The sequence below is a fragment of the Mixophyes fleayi genome, chromosome 12 (assembly GCF_038048845.1).
Source record: "Mixophyes fleayi isolate aMixFle1 chromosome 12, aMixFle1.hap1, whole genome shotgun sequence".
NCBI lineage: Eukaryota > Metazoa > Chordata > Amphibia > Anura > Limnodynastidae > Mixophyes > Mixophyes fleayi.
Window position 1 is genome coordinate 18,774,116 of NC_134413.1, and position 23,412 is coordinate 18,797,527.

The following is a 23,412-nucleotide window of genomic DNA, read 5'->3' on the forward strand; positions in this document are numbered from 1 at the left end:
AAATATACACACAAGAGCCAGTCCCTGGGGTACAATTCAATCGGTACTAGGTTGCTCCTAAAAAAGTAATCATGGGAAAATTATGGAAAAATGTGGCGTTTTCTTTTTCCTAATGTCTATATAATAAAAAAAAGTCTATTCCAACTTGTTATCAAAAGTGATCTGCAAAACAAACAAGCAAAACATAACACCTTTGGATAAATGAAGAAGCAAGAATGTTATTCACAGTAAAATCATCGCAGTGCAAAACCATGAAAATTAAAAAGCATTAAAATCAGAAATGACTCTTTAGTCTTTTAGACTCGGATACATTTGTATAAATTGAAAGCTTGCTGTCTGATAAACACCCTAGGGATTAGGGTCAGTGGACTAAGTTTCCAGCCCTTTTAGGGGAAAACACAACATTTCCCAATTTTTTTTATTTTTTTTTAAGCAAACCCCCCTAACTTGCATTATGCTGTTGGATCATCTCCTGTGACCTGGTCTCTTACCTCACAATAGCCCCTATTGTCTGAACCCAACAATGGCTATATACACATGACCTGAGTCATTAAGGAGAGCAAAGCATAAAAAAGGAGTAATTTTGCACCTGGGTAAAACCATGTTGCATTGGAGGGGGAGATAAATTTAAAATGTAGGGACAGATTTATAGTTGGGGTAGGGCATGTCCTAGATCAACTTTAAACTTCAGCATAAAAATAATGCTATCAAGTATTTGTGTGCTCAATGAGAAAACAGTATTTAACTTATGTGGAAAATAATAAACTAATTTTCACCCCCTGCATTGTAACATGGTTGGAGTCTGTATTGTATATCAGAGGAGCACAAAAATATAATTCTGAAAATCTGTTTTGCGTCTGCTATGTACACTAGCCATCCAATGACACGGCCGCATCGCGTGTCATGTGATGCGGCCGCCTGTGTGCCCCACCGGGCTGTACTATGCCAGCCCGCGCCTGAATATAATGTTAGTGCATTTAATTTGTAAAAACTTGTGCCTCCTAATTCCACACTTATTTTATTCAGACTGGAGTAGAATAACACAAACTATGGTTTATTATTAATATACCATTAGTTTTATTGAAAACAAGCTTAGATGGAAATATTTACACAAACATTTCTTGTTATACTGTGCGTTATATTGAAGAATGCATAGGATGCATTACAAGAAATTGAAAAATAAATAAAAGTAAAATATCATGAGGCCTGAAAATGTTGGCTCCAATAAAAAAAATGTATCATGTTAACAAGTCTAGACCAATGCAGCAGATACATTATAGTCTGTGAGACATTTGACACTGACACTGGGATTTCCCATAGACAGCAGCAGCAGACAGTAGGCCAGTGGATCCACTATTCTAATTTTATTCTAATTTTCACGTGACTACTGCCTAGTTCCTGTCTTGCATGCAATTCTGAATTGTATTGCTACATATAGACAACTGCACAGTACAACTTCTCTTTATGTCATTTTCAGCATCTGTTGGTAATGGACGAATTTACTTCCACTTTACTGTATATTCTGCGTGTCGTTTTTTTACAAAGAGCTCTAGCACTATGGGGGGCTCCATACTTGAGGATTGCCCAGGGACCCTTCTGCTGTAAAAAATGGCATTGGTTCTACCCGCTTGGTAATGGATACCGCCACCGATTTCGTTCTCTCACAGATTTTCCCATCCTCGTCCACGCTTTTCACACAGCAACAGCTACCAATTGGGAGTCACTCGCCTCCTTCTCACACAGGGTGAGGCAGGAGGGGAGCCACGGGAAAGACATATCTGTGGCACGGTTTCCCTCCAGCGTGTGTGTGGAGCTACAGTGTGTCCTGTACACCCACTCCTCAGTACATAGGCAAACCGAGGGAGGGTTTCCTAGTGCCTGGAAACCCCCTCCAAGCCTGGGGCACTGTATAATTGAGGTGGCTGGACCCTGCCCCCGCTTCACACAGCTCTGCTTGAAAAGGGAGAGCAGCTTGCACCTAACAGTAGTGCACGCAGCATTGCTCATGTATATTATAGGGATAGGAAGAGTTGGAGAGCAGCCAAGCACTGTCTAATATTATAGCCACGCCCACATGCATGCTGGTCACACCCACTGGTGGCATGGTGTGGAAACCCCCCCCTACAAATCCTGCGTTTGCCCCTGCAGTAGTACTTCTTTTTGAGTACCATTCACAGGATAAGTGACCACTAATATTAAATGTTCTGCATTCTGCTTGTTGGGACCTTTACACTTTATCTGATATGTTCTATATCCCCACTTGATGCCGCAGCAGAATTTTCTGCCACCTTATAAATATATAGTAATAATAATAAAAATTAAAGGGCTACATATCTTTGGCATTATGAAGTGAAATGTGGCTGCATGTATAAAAATTGTAATTTGCAGTGTGTCCTCTTTTTCCATCAATACATTTTTATTGAGACATTTTTGCAAATATATGTGGTACAGAAAATAAGAAGGGTGACCAACAAACAAGAATGAGAAGGGGGGGGGGGGGGGAGAGGGGTAGTTGCTCAATGCAATGTATCCTTTTTTGTTATCCAAAATATACTATCCTTAAGATAAGCTGTCCCTCTATTGTTGTAGTGTCAAAATAATTGGTGCTATAATACCTATAGTGAGATTGCTTAAGCCTCCTGTGAGTAGAGCACAAGGCAGCAGACTACAGCTGCAGGAGCTGTCATAGAAGCCAGTGAGGGACTGAGAGGAAAGTGAAACTATCAGGGTCCAGCCAGTATTTTCCACACGGACTGATTAACACGTTAGCCAATGGGAGAAGGAATCTGAAGCTCCCTGAGAGATGGTGATGGACTCAAGTCACCCAAGCCCAGCACAGCAGGGAAGAGAAGGTGAGAACGCTGTGTGATTAGCTGTGTGTGATTGGAACTCTGCGCAGTGTTTGCAGAATGCTGATCATCATCAGAGCATTGCTGGGAAAACAGGAAGTGGAAACAGCCTTGATGTGTTTCTGTCTGTTTGTCACTGTTTCCACTCTGCTTTGCTGGCAAAGTCTGGGAAGACAGTTATGAGGTTAGATCTATATGGATTTTTTTTTTATAAGAGCCTTTTGTAAATCAGTGTGCCAAGTTGTGGGCAATAGGTGTGCAGTAGCATCACTCTGGGCAATAGCTGTGTTTGTAAATCAACGTGTCACTCACTTGAGAGATCTGTAAAACAGAGATTCAATCTCTAGCAATATCTATGTATGTGCATAGTGTGTCAATCAATGTATGGGGCATTATCAGTGCAGGGGCCTATGTAAAACTGGGGCAGTGATTGTGTAGGGGCTTTTGCAATCAGTGTGCCACACTGTGGGACATTAGCAGTGTTGGGGGGTGCTGAAAAACAGTGTGTCACTGTAGGGCATTTGTAAACCATGGCACTGTACTGCGTGAGGTATTGCTTTGTAGGCCAGCTGTAAATCATCCTTCAAAATCTGAGATAATAGTCATACAGGGGCATTTGTAAATCCGTGCAACTAACTCTGGGGCTATAGTTGTGTGTGGGTTTTCCTAAAACAAGGTGACAAAATCTTGGGGCAATAGGTGTGCATGGGTGTCTGTAAAACAGTGTGGTAATAGTTGTGTAGAGTTATCGTTAATTCTGTAATGGTCACAAAGGGACATATATAAAACATTTAGGGATATATTTACTAAACTATGGGTTTGAAAAAGTGGAGATGTTGCCTATAGCAACCAATCAGATTCTAGTTATCTTTTATTTAGTACATTCTAAAAAATGACAGCTAGAATCTGATTGGTTGCTATAGGCAACATCTGCACTTTTTCAAACCGCAGTTTAGTTAATATACCCCTTAGTATAGTGGTGTTTCTTTTACCATCTATCGTGTCTTGGTATAATAACTGGAGAAATTGGGGGAAAGTACAGTTGTCTTAGTTTGTTTATTGTACTTTGATTTTGAAAGCAATTTCTTTTATGTGTCTTCTTTCCTTTACTAAACATTTCAATGAAAGATACACCCATGTGAGTTATGCTGGGTGTATCTTGTGGGAACCAGTAATTATTGGAAGTTCTAAACAATCTATACTGTTGAACTGCACTTTATAGCTGCTGTCCCAGCATAGACATTTTATTGGTAAAAACTAGATAAATAGGTGATTGACAAACAATGGAAGTGATATCAAGCGTGGGAGATAAATGAACTTACAGTGTGTAGTGTGAATACATTCATTAGGCTCTGTTCACACTACAGGAAACTTACCATCAGATCTGTGCTCTTCATCGGTCATAACCAAGAAAAGATGGTGACTCTGCACACTCCATAGAGATCTATGGACACTGCTGGTCGTCAGTGCATACACACTGCAGAATTGGAACGACATCGTTCCATCGTTGAACAACATTTTTAGTCTGGTTTAAGAATCAAATTAAACAATACGATGAGCTTTGGAATGATGATCGTTCATCGTTGCAGTGTACACAGTAATGTGCTTTTGGGCCAAATGGATATTTATAGTCTGATTGGTCCGATAATCAGCTGAAAACCCTGTAGTGTATACCCAGCCTTAGGTGGAAGTTGTACACATTCTGTTTATTATAAGAATGTTACATTAATGATAAATGGAGAAAAGTTTTAAGAAAAATGGCATTGGCTGACAGAGTGTTTATAAAGTATGCCTAGCAAAAAATAATATGTACACTGCAGATGAGTGAATTGAACAATATTTATATATCTATTCAATCATCAAACTGTCAGGTCTTGTGCAAATAAAAATATCCAAGTAGTTTGTTTTGTAACAAATCTTATGTTTCTGTTGCTAAATGAACCTTTAAAGATTTATTTAGCAACCGAAACGTTGATTTGTTATTACAATACTTGAATACATGTTTGCTGTTTACAAGACCTGAAAGTGCGGTTTATTGAAGACCGTGTATGGAAGTTTTTTATGAGTTTGCGACATGCAGGTTAATGGTAATTATTCATGTACCCACCTCCAAAACTGAAATAATATATTGGCAGCACGGTGGCTAAGTTGTTAGCACTTCTGCCTCACAGCGCTGGGGTCATGAGTTCAATTCCCAACAATGGTCTTATCTGTGTGGAGTTTGTGTGTTCTCCTTGTGTTTGTGTGGGTTTCCTCCGGGTGCTCTGGTTTACTCCCACACTCCAAAAACATACTGGTAGGTTAATTTGCTGCTATCAAAATTGACCCTAGTCTCTCTGTCTGTCTCTGTGTGTATTAGTGGCGCTATATAAATAAATGGTGATGATTGGGCAGCGTGGTGGCATGTTGGTTAGCATTGCTAACACACAGTGGTCGGGTCATAGGTTCAATGCAGACCAAGGCCGTATCTGTGTGGAGTTTGTGGTTTTGGCTTCTGACAAAATTCACCCTAGAGTGTGCGTGTTGGGGAATTTAGCTCCAATGGGGCAGGGACACCTTTGAATGATAAACTATATCATTCGTTGACACTATAGATAAACGATAATATTAATATATACATACACACACACGTTGCTGATAGAATATGTCCCTTTAATGGTATTCTCAGATTAGCTGTAAGAGTGAAATTTTCGTGAAGTCATAGTGCATTAGACTTTGAAGTAATGAGTGCCTTGTGTACACAGAAAGTGTGGAGAAGGGGTGTATTACGTCAGGTGGGAAGCTGAGCCACACTTTAACGACCTCACATATACGTTTTATGGGTGACTGTCCCTTTAAAGAGGCATAACAAATAGAATCTACATACTTGCTTTGGGTGCTGGTACATTGTCAGCAATTGCAGATAATTTAAAAGGACCCAGCCCTCCCATGGTTTTTTAGTGCATAGGAATTTTATTCCAGCTTAGTCAACAAATTAACACTTTCTGACATATTGATAAAGGCTGCAGTAAGAGCCACAGTGATGACTAAGAGGCAAAAACTACACCAGCCTTGCAGAATCCTGAGGCAGATGCGCTTTGTGTGTATTCAGTACTAAGTGTCTGGGTATAGTCACTGACATTGTAAATGTTTATATATATATATATATATATATATATATATATATATATTTGCTACCGTATTGGCTAATATAAAGTGAATATTGTAGAATATAAATATTTCTATTTACTGTTAGGCATAGGCAGTCTGGCTGGCCACCTACTGGGGAACTACAAGTTCCAGCATGGCCTGTCAGACAGAAATGTATATTGCTCAACTGAAACCGGTTAATTTCTGTTTCAGGAATGAATTGCCCATCTTTTGTGTACGATGTGGTAAAATGAAATCATATCATGTATTTATCACTCTTTAGACAATCTGTGGCTCTGTAGCGGCTGTTCTGGCAGGGCATGTTGGGACTTGTTGTACCACAGGCCAGGGGCAGACTTTTAGGAAGGGAGCGGTTTAGCAGAGTTCCTCCTGACTAATTGTTTTTGCAAACGTAGAGTTGAGAAGTCTGCACTTTATGTTATGCTGAATTACAAACACTGGTTTGTCCTCAGCATGACATGAGGCCAGAAGTCATAGTAAGCTGTTGATTACATCATAATGCAGCTGATTGATAGCTCAGCAGCACAAGTGGAGATAGTGGTCATTCCCAGAAGGGGACGCTGAGGTGAGGAGCCTTCTGTCGTACTCAGCAGAGGCTGTGTGTGTATGACAGGACTACTAGTATAGCTGTAGTTGGAGACCAGCTAAGTCTAGATAAAGAACGGAGGGAGTAGTGGAGACAGTGCTGGGAGACCAGGCTAGGGGTGTTAGCTGAGAGTTCAGGGAAGGAGTAGTGAAGACAGTGCTGGGAGACCAGGCAGAGGGGAGTCTGGTGAGAGTGTAGAGAGGAGTAGTGGAGACAGTTCTGGGAGACCAGGCAGAGGGGAGTCTGGTGAGAGTGTAGAGAGGAGTAGTGGAGACAGTTCTGGGAGACCAGGCAGAGGGGAGTCTGGTGAGAATGCAGGGATGGAGTAGTGAAGACAGAGCTGGGAGACCAGGCATAGGGGAGTCAGGTGAGAATGCAGGGAGGGAGTAGTGGAGACAGTGCTGGGAGATCAGGCAGAGGGGAGTCTGGTGAGAGTTTACAGAGGGAGTAGTGGAGACAGTGCTGGGAGACCAGTCAGAGGGGTGTCAGCGGAGAGTGCAGGGAAGGAGTAGTGGAGACAGTGCTGGGAGACCAGGCAGAGGGGAGTCTGGTGAGAGTGCAGGGAAGGAGTTTTGAAGACAGTGCTGGGAGACCAGGCAGAGGGGAGTCAGCTGACCTTGCAAGGAGGGAGTAGTGGAGACAATGCTGGGAGACCAGGCAGAGGGGTGTCAGCTGAGAGGGCAGGGAAGAAGTGGAGACAAGTCAGAGGAGAGTCAGGTGAGAATGCAGGGAGGGAGTAGTGGAGACAGTGCTGGGAGACCAGGTAGAGGGGAGTCAGGTTAGAGTGAAGGTAGGAAGTAGTGCAGACAGTGCTGGGAAAACAGGCAGAAGGGAGTCAGGTGAGTGTGCAGGGAAGGAGTAGTGGAGACAGTGTTGGGAGATCAGGCAGAGGGGAGTCAGGTGAGAGTGCAGGGAAGGAGTAGTGTAGACAGACCACAGCAGCTGTATGGAGTGATTAACTAGTTCTGATGAAGCTCTGTAGCTTTCTGTCTGGCAAGGCATGCTGGGATTAGTAGTTACATAGTACTGTGGAGCCACAGATTGATTATAGCATGTATATGTGCATGGTATGCTTTTCTTTCAACAAATTTAATACCGGAGAGGTGGTAGCGTACACCATAAAGAGTAGCTGGTATCCATTGGGCCCTGTACAAATTAATGTCATTTGTTTCTACCCTTTCAGATTTAATGAAAACAAGTAAACGTACAAATTTCCATGAGTATGATCCTTCAAATGTTAATAATTAAAATTCTGCAAAGAGAGAGCCTGGGTCTTGCATGAGTCAGGTAGAGAGTGACTGCTTTGCTTAGAGTGACCAGCAGATGGCGTGTGCCTTCTCCATTGCAGAGCAAGAATGTCACCTATCCTGGATTTCCAAGCCAGAGGGGGAGGGAGGTTTGGCTGGTGATGTCATGAACCTGTCGTGCAAGTGCAGGCGGAGGAGGGTGTCTTAGCAGGAGGCAAGAGGGTGTGTAGCTGGTGTATATTCATTACCTGCCTTTATACACCTTCAGATCTGCATCAGAGGACAAAAAAAAAAGGTGAAGCATTTTCTCTTGGATCCAGGGACTGCTGCATGAATCCAGCCTGAGACTGTGACAGACACGGAGCCCAAGGCAGGTAGGTGGGAATGCAGTGCATGATATTACCTTGGGAACAGGAAACAGCTGATCATCCATATTTTGGCTTGCGGCCTCAAGCTTGTACCTGGCTGGAATGTTTAATAATCACACCTCTGCTTTGGATGGATGCAGCTTATTACAGAGATGTGCTTCTCTCTAGCCACGATCACATTAATGTTGGGTTGACAAATGCGTTCTGTCAGCCAGGGTGGGGGGGGAAATGTGTGAATATTAACACTTTCACTGCTGGAAGAGCTGCTGTGTTGGTAATCAGCTTCCCCTCCCCCTTCCACTGTTCTTCAGCAGCAGAAATGGATTAATGATTACTTTCTGACAAGGATAGATCCTGAAGGGGGAGTGGTTTGCATTTAAAGGGATAAAAATATTGCATCTGCAATACCACCGGAGGATGTTTTGCATCCAGATGACACAATAGTTGTACATATCTACTACCAAGGTCCTGTCTTCTGCTACATTGTATCTGTCGCAGTGAATAATAGATGAGAAGATTGGGTTTGGTCACTGCAGGCTCTGGTGCTTTTTTGAATTGACACCAGTGGGATGATGAGCAGCTTTGATTTGTCTGTTTGGCAGCTGCTGCTGATCTCCGAGCTGGGTCTTGCTTCTTCCACCCACACCAAGGGGAAAAAACGCTGGTTTCTCTCTGGTGGCAATGCCTGTGTTTGTGTTTCCATCACACGCTCTGCTGTCACTTTATTTCCTTAAGCATTGTGACCACAAATTGGAGCTGAAGTACAAGGCCTCTAGCCCAGATTGCTTTGTATACTGCTGTGCAAACGTTTGAGATGCAAAGTGGTACAAATGATCGAGGCTGCAGTTCTACAGGGTATCTTTCTGAATTAACAAGACAATGCCTCTGACTGACCTTGCAGCTGCAGATCTATAGTACAAAATGATGCACCCGTTTAATTCAAGCCGGTCTGGCAGGAGAAGGGTTATTGCCAGCGACTGATAGCTAATCGCCATGTATGTCTGTACTATATTATCAAATACTGCAGAAGGCTCAGTATCTGCTAGTGGCTGGTGTCTGCCTTAGGAATTCCTGCACATGCTTTGTGTATTATGGTTGTTAGGAAGATTAAGGTCTGTTTATTCCCTGGGTCTTAGCAGCAGTTTCCAAAATGGTCGCGGAGGCATGTTATAATTGGAACAAAATACAGTGTATAAAATAAACTTGAGTTTTATGAAGGTGGTTGAGTGAAGCAATTTGCAGCTTACTGTATGTGTCATTTGGTATTCTATAAATAGGCTTAGCTTAACCAGTGGATCTCCAGCGGTTGTGGAACTACAGATCCCAGCTTGCCACCCCGACCTTTAATTTAGGCCTACTGTGACTCTTCAGCCATAATTACAGGGCTTACTACTACTAATCGTTCCACAAAATCTGGACACTCTCAAGGTCCAGACCTTTGGTTTAAGCCCTTCAGAGATGTCCAGCAAGCATATATGTATGTGTACGTATCATTAAAGCTTTTTTTTTATTGTCATTTAATAGAATACTATACGGTGATTATAAGTAGTGTTTATTGTCATTTGTATTCTAAAAACAAACAGATACAAATAGTAGGACATGTTATTTTGGACAGAGTCTGCTATTCACTAAATATTTACTAATATTGCATAGACAAAAGTTCAAGTGTGGTCAGTAGCAATATTATTACAACCAATGGTAGAATAATTGCTGGGCAACAGCAAGGACCAATAAATGTAACCTACAATTCTGTTCGATAAAATAGTTTCTATTAATAACGTATGTAAAAATTTCAAGAGCTCATCAGATATTTTAGATAACTTTATGGTTGTGGGAAGTATTTTCCTGTGCACTGCGGGCTTCCTGTTTTTAAACCTATTGAAGAACAAACCGGACAGGTAGTTTTTGAGCACCTGAAATGTCTGATGCAGAAACAAGTGCTGTAGGTAGGCTACATAGTACAAGGTTAAACATCCAAAGTTCTGCCACATGAGAACTTTACCATCTATATTTGTAAATTTGTCATGATGGTTTTTTTGTTTTTGTTTTTTTTTATACTATATTAGATTAACTTGTATTTTTGCCTTAGCAACTCTAGTCAGTCAAAGAAAGCTAAAGTAGAAATTTTAATATTTTGTAAAAAAAAAATCCCAGTAAATTGCTTATCATTAGGGACAGGTAGGGTTTTCCATTGGTAGCATATTAGACTGAATGTATTAAGTTTGATAGGCTTTACATAGGAATCACTGGGCAAAAATAGAAAAAAAAATTACTTTTCCAAAGCTACTTTTAGGTATGAAGTACAAGGTCTGACCTGGGTGTAGTGCTCAGGGACAGAGGTATACATTTGTTTTTGTTTCAGCTAATAAAACTAGGCAGTAACACCCCTTCCTATCTGGGACTATAGTGGATATATAAACTGATGTAATAAAAAATGACAGTAAGGCAATATGACTATTTACCTTTGTTATTACCATGGTACGTACTCAGTCTATGGCTTCATGGTATCATTGCCGGGTGACTGTAGCGATATCAGTGCCTACATAGTGCCACCATGTCTGCACTACAATTGGTCACAGTGAGATTCTGATTAGTGCCAGGCTGTTGACACTAAGGTAACGACAGGTTTACACTCGGAAGAGAGAGGGGATCGCAGTCCAGATACAGAAGTCACTATTCAGCTGGGTCCCTCTTCCTAGGGAGTTTTATGGCACCCCGGTTGCATTTATATTCCATCATTAATCTATGTGAGTCTGCTCACGTGCTAGAGCTGCTGTGCAGAGCCGCAGACCAGGTAACGTGGCAGCTAAAACAATATATGACCATTATGAGGCAGAGGGGACGACAAGAAACAGGAGGGAAGGGGGAGAGAGGGGACCACAGACAAGACAGAGGGAAGGGGGGGGGGAAGAGGGGAGCAGACAAGACCCAGGAGGGGGAGAGGGGTACGCAGACAAGACCCAGGAGGGGGGAGAGGGGTGCGCAGACAAGACCCAGGAGGGGGGAGAGGGGAGCGCAGACAAGAGAGGGAAGGGAGGGGGGAGCGCAGACAAGACCCAGGGACGGGGAAGGGGCAGAGGGGACCACAGACAAGATCCAGGTCCAGGGAGGGGGCAGAGGGGACCACAGACAATATCCAGGGGATGGGGAGTGGGAAGAGGGGACCACAGACAAGACAGAGGGAAGGAGAGAGGGGACCACAGACAAGGAGGGGGGAGTGGGGACCACAGACAAGGGACAGGGAGGGGGCAGGGGGGACCACAGACAATATCCAGGGGATGGGGAGTGGGAAGAGGGGACCACAGACAAGATCAAGGGGATGGGGAGGTGGAAGAGACAAGACAGGGAAGGGATTGGGGGGGGGACCACAGACAATGGCTTGTCAGGTGCTCACCACACGCCCATCCTTGGTGTTTTGGCAATGCTCAATTCTGCTGCCCGATTATAATATTATATTTTGACACTTCAGGGTTCTCTTGTGTTGACTGGACATCTGCTGCAGGAGAAATGACCATTGACAATGTGTGGTGTTTGTGTATATATCACATATGGTAGGGGTTCTTGACATCAGGGTTATGCTGTTGTGCTAACTGGAGATAGTAGCAGTTACTGTATAATGTTACCAGTGGGTGGAGTTCTCTATAGAGAAAATGTTCTTTTTAGTTTGTTTTTTTTGTTTTTTGTTTTATTTTTTAGAAAGTCACATGGACATACATAATTTTGCACAATGAACCTTAATTTGCAATTACTAACATGGAATGTCACTGATCGCCAGTTTGCCTGGCAAAAGTAACATTAAATATTAGTCATATGTTTTAAAGGATTTTATTGCTTCAGTCCCCAGGATGGTAGCAAGTACACTTTCACCAAATTGTCCTAAAGTTCCAGAATATTTGCTTGGCACTACCAAACAAAATCTTTTGGACTAAACGAAAGATTTTTTTTGTATTCAGAAAGATAAGCACTTTACCACATTTATTGTTTTTAAAATAAGTATTGTTCCAGTATAATGGCTCTTTCAGGAGAGGTTAGTCATATAGATTATTCAGTAATTGTCCTTATTCAAGCAATATTGTCCTAGGTCTTGCCAACCTTTTGTTCTCATCGTGAGATATAAACTGAAGTTTTTTTTCTTTTCACACAATACACTATTCTCCACCCTGGTTTATTGGATGACAATGAAGCCTTACAAACCACTTGCCGCAAAGTACAGGGCTTGTATTACCTTGCAGGTGAGGTAACACACCAACCCACTTCATAAACTATGCAAACACCCCAGCAGTATAAGAGGCAAATTTTCATTTTGTGACACTTTATACTTTTCACTTTTCACTTTTCAGCCATTGCCTGGCTAGAAATATTCTTCTGCAATTTCAACCCATGTTAATTTTTTTTGTTTGTGTAACCAGAGGTAGAAAAATGTGAAAAGCAGCTTATGAAAATCATTGTCATGTGACCCTGCGGAGGGGAGGTGTGAGAGTGGGGGGACCAATCCATGATTGTGTCTTCTGATTGGTTATCCTGCTTACCCCCCCCCCCCCCCCCCCCCACCTTCCCCCTTTCCCCATCCCTCCACAGACATTTTAAAGAGATGAGCTTAATAGTTTTGCTCGTTCTGTATTACAGGAGCCCAAAGATAATTGGGTGCATTGAGTGGCCCCCAGGAGAGGAGATTACAGCTGCGTAAAATATAGTGATTAGGTGGTAGCACAGCCTCTCAATTTTACTAGGACCTAGTGACATCATTAATTCTGGGTGCTGTTGGGCAGTAATTTGTGCTCCAAGTGATAGGCTTAAAAGTACAGTTTCTAGGTTACCTAGACATTTAAAATCTGACAATGGGTTACACAGAACCTAAACATTGCCTCTCTGTGAGAAGGAGAGCCCCCTATGTTACACTAAATCAGTGGTCAGGGAACAGGGGTAAATTACCCCAAATGGGGTAAAAATGAAATTCCTGGGGGTAATGCTGCCGATTCACATGCTGTCAGTTGGATTGTAGACCCCTTTAAATGTGAAATTGCTGTTGTACCAGAAGAGCCGCAAGGGTTGGCAGAGGCACTTCTTGAGCTTCGATGCAATAATGAAGTACATATTGCATTTGAAAACAAAGCAGATCTGTCATATTTTTGGATGTCAACAGCTGCAAAGGCATTAAACATTGCCCATGAGGAGGCAGTCAAAAAGTTGCTGCCTTTTGCAACAACCTACCTTTGCGAACAATTATTTTCCACTCTAACGAACATAAAAACAAAGCGGAGATATCGATTGGATGCTGAAGATTGTATCCAAATTGCTCTGACATCAAAATGCCCCAATATTGATGCTCTCGTATCAAAAATGAAGCAACATCATTTCTCCAAAACCTGAAGGTTTGAAGTTGAAGCTTTCAAAGAAAATTTTTATAGACTCAATAAAATTTTAAATTCCAATAATTTAATAATATATAATCTCCTTTCTTTCAAATCAATGGGGTAACGTCAGCGTATCTAAATATATTTGGGGGTTAAAGGTAAAAAAGTTCCCTGACCCCTGCGCTAGATGAATGCCATCTAATATTGATCTCTACAAGAAACATTTACATTACGTATTCAAAAAACTAGGCCGACAAAATGGCCATAGCGGTCATAAAACAAATGCAGGTAAACACATAAAAATGTTATATGTTGCCTGATTCTGTAGTCAGGGCTAGGTTTAGCATGTGTCCTGTGTTTAGGGTCAGCAGAGGGATAGAGGTATGACGTTCTTGCACAGTGTGCTTTCATGGGCACAGAATAAAGAACTAATGGATAGGGGAAAATTACCTTGTGCGCCCAACTCGCAAGCTGTGTGCGGCTGACGTTCATTCAACAGGTAAACCTCCCATCAGTGTTTGTCTGCGTTTTTCATGCTGGAATTAAAACTGGTGACTGCAAACCTCTATATAATATCTAAGCCTACAACTGCAGGAGAAAAAGCTGGGATACTATTATATTTTATTTATAAAGTGATGGGAAGAATTGATACATAAGGTAGTGGAATGAGAATTGTAGCTGGTGATGGGGAAGGTGTGTGTGACTACTGTAAGTCAGAAGCACGATCATCCACCAGTAGGAAAGCAGGCATTGTGACTGGCATTTCTGTGCGGCTACAGGTGGTCTGGTAAGGTTGGAATGAGAGTGGAGGGTGGAGACATGAAATATGAGCTAGTCATTCATTGTAACAAGACTGGCAACCGTGACCATTCTTCATCATTCTTCATCAAGCGTTCACTGACAACCCACCTCTTCAGACAAGGTTATGATATTCCTCAACCATCATCTTAATTTCCCTAGATTACCCTATTACCATCCTCTACACTGCTAACGCAAGACAACAACCATCTGACCAACATTGCAACACACACAGCCCACTCAATACTTTTACCTTTGCAGGCTGGCTGGTCCATTGTGCAATATGATGTAGCACATGCCCTTATGTTTCTAACTCCCATTGTCCTATAGATTGTAAGCTTTCGAGCAGGGTTCTCTTACCTCTCTGTCTGTATGTATTACCCAGTATTGTCTTATAAATGATTGTTCCCAATTGTAAAGCGCTACGGAATTTGCTGGCGCTATATAAATAAATGTTGATGATGATGATGATCATTTATAATAACTGTCCCTCCTTCCTGTTCTGGTTCTGGAGAAGGCTTGCTCTTTTGTGTTGCACAGCTCTTGACTAAGGTACTGGGTGGATGCATCAAAGTTAAGAGTCCTCCCTCCGCCTGGATCCTTCATGAATTTGGTGTCAGACAGTGAGTGATTGTGCTGCTCGGCCATCAGATTGCACGGACTGTCTTTCAGCTTGTTAATGCATTCCTCCGCCTTCACCTTGTTAGCAGCCCGTTCGTAGTCGTTACCTGACCCTGGTTTTGATTGGTGTTGTGCGTGCTGCTGGACACGGAGCCAGGATGCTTGTTAAAGGTTATGTGGGAGGTTGGGCATAGGGCTGTGTAGCCACCTCTAAAGCTGGGTACACACTATGCAATCCTACTTCAGATGCAATTTCTGTATCGATTTCACCAGCGCTTGAAAGTCTCGATGAACATGCTGACTCATGTGTACACACTTACACCGACTCATGTGTACACACTTACACCATTTACCTTCAGATGTGTGATCTTCATCTCTCATAACCATCTACTGAAAAGATCTTGACTCTGCACACTCTACAGATATCTGCCTGCACTGTTGGTCCTGAGTGCATACACACTTTCACATTTGCCCGACATCGTTCCAGCTTTGATTGTGATTTTATAAAACCAAATCAACAGATGCGATGAGTTTTGGTATGACGAAACATGATACACTCGTGCAATATCTGACCAAATGGTCGAGAATTATGTGATCTGCACGATAATTGCGTAAGTGTGTTCCCAACTTCTGCTGTCCTTATGCCACCCGATAAGTTGTGTGGGGCACTTCTTGTTGCTGCTTCAGTGGGATTCCTGATGACTTAAAGTGCTTCATACAACATTTTTAAAAGCTGAGCATGGAAACTGCTTGTGCTTTCACTCTGACCGGCAAATCCCATTAATTTCAGTTGGAAAGCAGCTGAAAAAAATTTGTTCTGTATTCTGGCAGGGGACAAAATGCTCTGGACTCATTAACCTATGACAGAACCCATAGGCGTATATTTACTAAACTGCGGGGTTTGAAAAAGTGGAGATGTTGCCTATAGCAACCAATCAGATTCTAGCTGTCATTTTGTAGAGTGTACTAAATAAATGATAACTAGAATCTGATTGGTTGCTATAGGCAACATCTCCACTTTTTCAAACCAGCAGTTTAGTAAATCTAGCCCATAGTTTCTGCCTCACCAATTAGCATTACGGCCTTCTCCCTTGGTATCACTGTTGCATATCCTTATGATTTTGCTTCAGTTTTTTTTATTGACCATGTCTGCCAGGTGTTCTGGGCACCACTCTATGAAAAATAAATTTTGGAACTAGAAAGGGTTCAGAGTTGGGTGACAAAACTGATAGAGAGTCATTAAGTTATGAGGAAAGGTTAGCCAGTTGAGGTATGTTTACTTTAGAAAAGAGGCGTCTAAGAGGAGATATTGTTACTATGTACAAATACATTAAGGGTCAATACAGAGAACTTTCATAAGAACTTTTTACCCCAAGGACTATACACAGGACATGCGGTCACCCCCTAAGGTTAGAGGAGAGGAAGTTTCATAAAGAGCAAAGGAAGGGGTTCTTTACAGTAAGGGCAGTCAAGATATGGAATTCACTGCCAGGGAAGGTTGTAATGGCAGATTCAATTGATATGTTTAAGAAAGGGTTAGACAAATTATTAGCGGAAAAGGGAATCCAGGGTTTACGACTGGTAATTAAAGTGAGTGGATAGTTAGTGGATCCAGGGAGAAATAGGACTGCAATATTGGGAGGGATTTTATCTGATTGGAACAGATTGGCAGTTGCTTCATCTGGATCAATCTAATATATATAAGCCTAGTGGCGTGTGTTAGTCTGTGTCTGTGTGAAAAAAAACCCAACAAGCTGCAGCGCCACCTGCTGGGCGGAGCTATACACTGACCTACTAAATTCTTAGTGTGTGTGTGGAAAAAAAACCTCAGAAAGGGCTGAAATTTGGTATACTAAGATGTTTTTAATTTGTTAATTTAATTTGTTAATTGTTAAAAGTGTTTATAAAGATTTAAAAAAAATATATATATATATATATATATATATATATATATATATATATATTTCTTGAAGGAGAAGTGACAGTTGGGAGTGGTTGGTGGTTGCCGGGGGTGACAGAGCGAGAGGCGTGTGATACTCAGGACCACTGAGAGAGATCCCTGTGTCTGGATAGACATCTGGATAGATGTGGCGATAAAGATGAAGGATGAGGTGATGGAGAAAAATGATGAGGTGGTGACATGTGGACAAAACCACGTTAAAAAAGGGCGCTTGCGTCGGGAAGTAACGCTCTTCCCCTGAGGAGGCCTGGGCTAGGCCCAAATGCATGACAAGAACCTTTTTAACACCTTAAGTAGCTTGATTTGACTAGAATGCACGAGTATCATGCACGGGTTAACTTGATTCAAATATAAAGATAGGTACACACTACAGAAATTTCAACCAACTTTTTATGCAGAGCGATTTTACATGCGATCGATGGTCCGATCGCTCGGTCCATGGACTGCATACACACTAGCCTTGTTTAGGACGATAAAGGGAAGAGCGGACGTCCCTTTAGCGACTTTTTACAGCCATGTTGTCGTGAGCAATGACTGTAATTTCGTACTCACTGTTGTGGATAGGTCGGAAGTTTATACACACTACACAACGGAAACGAGATTGGAACGAAAATATTAAACGGTACCACCAACCAAATGAGGGGACAATCGTCCATTTGGGCAGACTTTCGACCATTGTGTCACTGCACACACTGACCCGACTTTTGAACGAGCGGTCGTATGTCGGCTCATTTAGCCGATTATTGGATGAAAACTGTGTAGTGTGTACCCAGCTTAAGAGAGGGATCGCAGGAGATCCAAAATAGGTTGAAGTTGATGGACTGATGTCTTCTTTTTTCAACCTGATCAACTATGTTACTAAAGTGAGCGACACAGAGGTATCTGATTAAGTATTTGTCAAAGTCTTTCACTAAAGGGCTGTCATCCAGCAGTCCAGATACCTTTGTGAGAACCAGATCTTGTGTGGGAAAAAGACCTTTTGTGTAGAGATTATAGTTTACCTTTTACGTTGTATAACTCTTGGCATTTTTGTAATGTATAATATGTTGGAATGTAACTTTCTATCTACATAAATGTGCTAAGGTGTGGATCTCACTAAAGTATGTAATGTCCACACATTAGACCAATTATGGTCTCCATGCCTGTCAGATGACTATGTCCTCATTTCGTACACTTACTTCCCATAATAGGTTTGTGCGTAAAAACACCTGTCGTCCGTCTCGCCGTACAGGTTAGCCAAGTTACTGCTCACGACTTGGCCTCAGAATCCTTGTTTCATTTACATAGAATGTTTTAACTTCATTCACCTCTGGAGTTCTAGAATTGGAATGTTCTCACGTTATGGTTTTCTTTGTAGGTTGAGCTGACAGTGCACTTCCTAGAGCAATCAGATGGCTAAAGATAACTGAATGTGTAAATAATTCAAGATACATGTGTCGCTGCGACTGGGCTGGTTCCCGCATTGATCCTAAACACAAGGTCTGTTTATCGATTGACTTGTTTTATGCTTAAATTAGGCTTTTAATTATCATAAAGCTTTTATTTTCATAGGATAGTTTTCATTAAGCACGAGCATGTAAGGAACCAATATATTGTGTATTATGTACTTAGAGTAGTTTGAGTTTTGTTTTGTTTTTTTTGACCACTTGAATTGTTTCTTCCACCTTTTTAGATTTTTTCACAGCTAAAATTTGGTGACATGGGGGATACAGTAAAGGCGATTACCACATTTCATCCAATGTACACCTGCCGTATCCATTCTCACTTGTAGTAGTAATGAAACATGCTTATATAGAATTCACCTGTACACTAGATTGACAGACTGAACTAATGCAAAGACCAGCATGAAAATGCCGGTAGACAACAGTGGGTTTGCTTAGACAGAGTTATACGTAACTAGAAAACTTTAGGGGCCTGATTCATTAAGGAAAGTAAAGCAAAAAAAAATAGTAACTTTGAACCTTGGCAAAACCATGTTGTAATACAAGCGGTGCAAATGAGTTTACTATTTTGCACATAAATTAAACATTGTCTGTTTTTTCATGTAGGACGCAAATACTTGATAGTTTTATTTTTACACTGACATTAAAAGTTGAACTAGGACATTCTCTACCCCAATTATAAATCTGTTCCCACATATTAAATCTACCTCCCCCTTCAATACAGCATGGTTTATCCAAGGTCCAAAGTTACTAATTTTTTTTGCTTTCCTTTCCTTAATGAATCGGGCCCAAGATATATAAAATGTAGAAGCCTTAGCTCTGCTTAGAAAGGGATAAAATATAAATAGAATTGTGGTGTTGCCACTTCTAAAATGATTACTTTTATATACTATAGTTGCCTAGTTTTTGGACCTCCCCTCTGCATCATCGTGCATCAGGGGGCGGAGCCATGATAGATTCACAATGAATGAAGTCACTATGGCCCGCCCCCTTCCAAAGAAGGTGCCTACACAGACTGGAGACAGCATTTTTTTTGTATCTAACTTATATCCATGAGAATGCCATATAACTGGGGCACAGAAATAACTGCCTCCACTTTGATGGATACAAGTAGCAAATATGTATGAACTACCTAAGTTGTGGAATTTTTTTCAAGTGCTAAATATACTCTGCTAGGTATTTAATGCTTTAATGTTTGGGCTCTTGCATTTTACCAGCCAAGAATATGCCAAGTAATTTTATTAATGCTTTATCACTGGTTAAGGGCAGTGTTAAATGGGTGGTTTAGAATATTACCGTTTACAACCATAAATCTCCTCTGTGCTGAAGGCACTAAACACTCTTGTGGTCTTATTAAACCTTGGATGGGAAAAATGAGATTTCCCTGTTGCTCCAGAGCACGTTGGAGAGCTTAATCTGCACAGTGTAAAGTGCTTCCCATGTGTCTGGGAACTGCACGTCTTGGAGGTCACAACGCCGCTCTCTTCTGCATGGACAAATGCTGCATTCTAATCTGCTCATGTGACACCAGCCCTAATAAAGTGCTTTTTACGCTTGACATTAAAAAGCATACTTGTCTACCCTCCCGAAATATCAGAGGGACTCCCGAATTTCAGGGAACTCTTGCTCGTTGAACCTCCCCTCATGATCTCCTATAGTGGAGGTCTAAAAGATAAGAAAGTATGATTAAAAAAGCTTGTGTGACACCACCGTAACTGGATAAATACTGCCATAATATATTGTGTGCAAAGCCAAAGTATTCATTACATTAAATAGACAAAGGACAGATCTTGAGGATGTTAGTAGAGAGAGGTGAGAGAGTAATTTGCATATAAAATTGAAGAGACCCGATGGTTATACATCCTCCGCAATGGTTAGTCAGTGAGTTTTAGACACTGGCCAAACCTGTAATGACTGCACTGATGAGGTAGGAATTAAATAGAAGGTGGATCTAATATCCCAGCTTATCCCTAAACTACAAAATGATCAGGAAACCCTTCTAAAGCTGATTAATATGTGTACGTTGGCCTAGTTTCTTGTTCCTGCGTGTCATGCTGTTTGCTTCCACCCTGCATAGTGGATGAGATAGATAGGTTTGAGGACGAGAAAACACCTGGAGACAGCTCCTGCTGGGTTACAGGTTCCTGATGGGAACACACATAACATGTGAAACTTGCTTCCTGTTCTCTGATCTGTGTGGAGTATTGTCGAAAATAAAAAATGTTTTCCTATTACTCTTTTTTTTTTTTTTTTTTTTTTTACAGTAGAATTCTGCACCCAAAATAAACATCTACATGTGTGTAGAATTCTAGAACTATTTCAGCTCATTTGAACCTGAAAATGAAGTATAGGGAGAATTATAGGGCCACAGCAATTGTTGGGTCACATGACCGTCCTGACTTTATTCTGCTATGGGAGGCTGATTAATAGCTGCTGCAAGAACTGTGTTGTGTGATTGAAAGCATATTTTGTGCTGTGTATTTGTGAACTGCACCAGGAAAAGGTGCAAGGTACAGATAACTCCAGGTAGACCTCGCTGGTGGTCAGTCACTCCCTAACAGGTCAGGTGATGGTATAATCAGCTTCCTATTGGTGAGGCTGGGCTCAATTGGGTGCACCTGACTTCTGAGACAGAACCTACCCCTTGCCCGGGCAAATTATGGGGAAAGAGGGGTCAGAAACGAGAGGTGTTACAGGATTGACAGATTGCTAGTTCAAGGCTTGACGTAGACATGGAAAAACAAAGTTAAAATGAGGGAGTAGAGAATTAATTTGGCTGATGACGATTTACCTTTCAAGTCTCCATAATCCCTCTTTTGGTCCTAAATACCTCACCCATCTGATGGGTTTATCATTCTGGTCCTCATGACTAAAACCTTGTAGTGGTTACAGAATGCCTCAGTCTATCAATCTGTACAGCGCTGTGGAATTAGTGGCGCTATATAAATAAATGATGATGATGACTTGCACCATCTGGTACTTAGTTGCATGCAGGCATGTTGGTTTGGTACTTTGAGGGTTAAGAATACCCCTATCTGGCCTTTGCTTTCATCTTCACCTAAATGTGGTCCCAACCTTGGACAAGCCGTTGTGTATGGTCGATATTAAGGTTATTTCATTCTACGTAGTGGAGCAGTAAGAGATGACGACCATGAGTATTTTAACACTAACGCTCTTATGGAATGAATCTGTTCTGACTCTGCTTGTTCTTTCTGCAGGATGTCCCACTGGTAGGTGCTTAGCCGAGAGACAAGATGAGTGTCACCTCGTGGTTCCTGGTGAGCAGCTCCGGCACTCGCCATCGGCTGCCCCGGGAGATGATCTTCGTTGGCCGAGATGATTGTGAGCTAATGCTTCAGGTAAGTTCACCAGACTTGCTGTAGTTAACAAGCGCAAAGTAACTTGTATACAGATCTGAAAAGATGCATTTTTGCAGAACATGTTATGCCTGAAGGTCAGTGCACATAGCACTGAGAAAAGATACATAAATGACTTTTTGTGGGAGTCTCAGTGAGCTGGCAGAAAACACTAGTTTATAGGACCTAGGGTTTAAAAAAAAAAAAATCCTGCTAATGGTGCAAATCTCCTGCAAGGCGCTGAGATACGCCCGAGATAATGATTGTCGCTGTTTACAATTCTAAATGTAGCTGTGTTGTCTAATGTTGCAGATTGAATGTCTACAGCGAGTTTTCTGCATTAGAAGTTGTTCCTTGGGGCTATCCATTGTCTACACCATTGATAAAATGTACAACATTCTAGGAGGGTGCTGTGGATTTTTATGCGTTGTCAATAGAAGTTTGTTTCTCATCCTTAAAAGCAATTTTGTGAGCTGATATCCTGGCTTTAAATTCAATAGGTGCTACTGCTGTCACAGTGAGCCTCATATCTCAGTAATGTAATGTAATTAATTACCAGTGAAGTGTGTGTTGTGTTTCCTCGAACCATCACATGGTTGGTGTTTGACAATGATTCTATTTGCGTTTAAGTACAAATGTTGAGTTATGATGGTTTTGTGCCAGAGTTCGACATCAGTAGAACGTCCTGACAAAGCTACTTTCCTTCTACAAGCATAATTCTCTTATATTGAAATTGATTTCTGTTTATATTGTGTATTAAAGCTGTAGGACTGCACCAGGAATATTGTCTGTGTAATATATCATCTTAAAGCTGCATTGATTGTTTTTTAAATGTCAAGATTTGTAAAATATAACGGTTATTAGATGGTCCTGGTCCCATGAGGAACATAGACAACATTGCAAGGCAAGTTTCCCTTTAAATTTTAGCTGTCATCTTGTCGATCTCGCGCGGGATGCAAAAACCGGACTATGATACATTTACCCCCTGGAGTGTCACAAGTTAGCCAACACTGGTCTACTCTATTCTTCTATTTAGTAGTTCAGTTCCCCAAACAGTTACTTAGAAAGTGACTGTTGTAGAAGTGTAAGTGACACTGGCTTGGGTGGATCTTGCTGGTATGCAACTAGTGCTACTCAGAGCAACTTGTCTGGAGAATTGGATATGCTATTTCTCCCCCACTATTAAACATTTGAGACACAGCGATGGAGTAAGTTTGTCCATGAGTAGGCATTCCCCTTTAATACTGTCCTTATGCTGGGTACGCTCCTATGCAATCTTACTTCAGATGCAATTTCTGTAATGATTTCACAGTCGATTGAAAGTCCAGAAGAACATGTCGATACATGTGTACACACCTACATAAATACCCTTCAGATCTGTGATCTTCATCTCTCATAACCATCTGCTGAATAGATGGTGACTCTGCACACTCTACAGATATCTGCCTACACTGTTGGTCCTGAGTGTGCACACACTTCCACATTTGCCCGACATCTTTGATTGTGATTTTTAGAAAGTTCAGAAAACCAAATCAAATGATACAATGTATTTTGGTTCGATAAACCATGTTCATTGGAGCGTACATACTTTTGCAATATCTGACCAAACGGTAGTGCATCGTGTGAACTGCACAATAATTGCCTAGGTGTGTACCCAGCTTTACACACTCAGCAGTGCAAG

The 23,412-nt window shown here is 41.6% G+C and overlaps 1 protein-coding gene across 8 annotated transcripts in view; it reads left to right on the forward strand.

Annotated features, from left to right (window-relative positions):
• Positions 1-2,748: 2,748 nt before the first annotated feature.
• CEP170B (centrosomal protein 170B) overlaps positions 2,749-23,412 on the forward strand; it is a 61,289-nt gene continuing 40,625 nt past the window's right edge. For 4 of the 8 annotated variants that reach the window (XM_075193522.1, XM_075193519.1, XM_075193526.1 and 1 more), the window contains exons 1-3: positions 8,007-8,206; positions 18,291-18,412; positions 21,594-21,734. In XM_075193522.1, coding sequence (XP_075049623.1) covers positions 21,630-21,734 — 105 coding nt within the window. In that variant the 5' untranslated portion in view covers positions 8,007-8,206; positions 18,291-18,412; positions 21,594-21,629. Of the gene's footprint in view, positions 2,853-2,958; positions 3,034-8,005; positions 8,207-18,290; positions 18,413-21,593; positions 21,735-23,412 lie in introns of those variants that run through there. The other 4 variants (XM_075193523.1, XM_075193525.1, XM_075193520.1 and 1 more) reach the window with 3 other exon arrangements.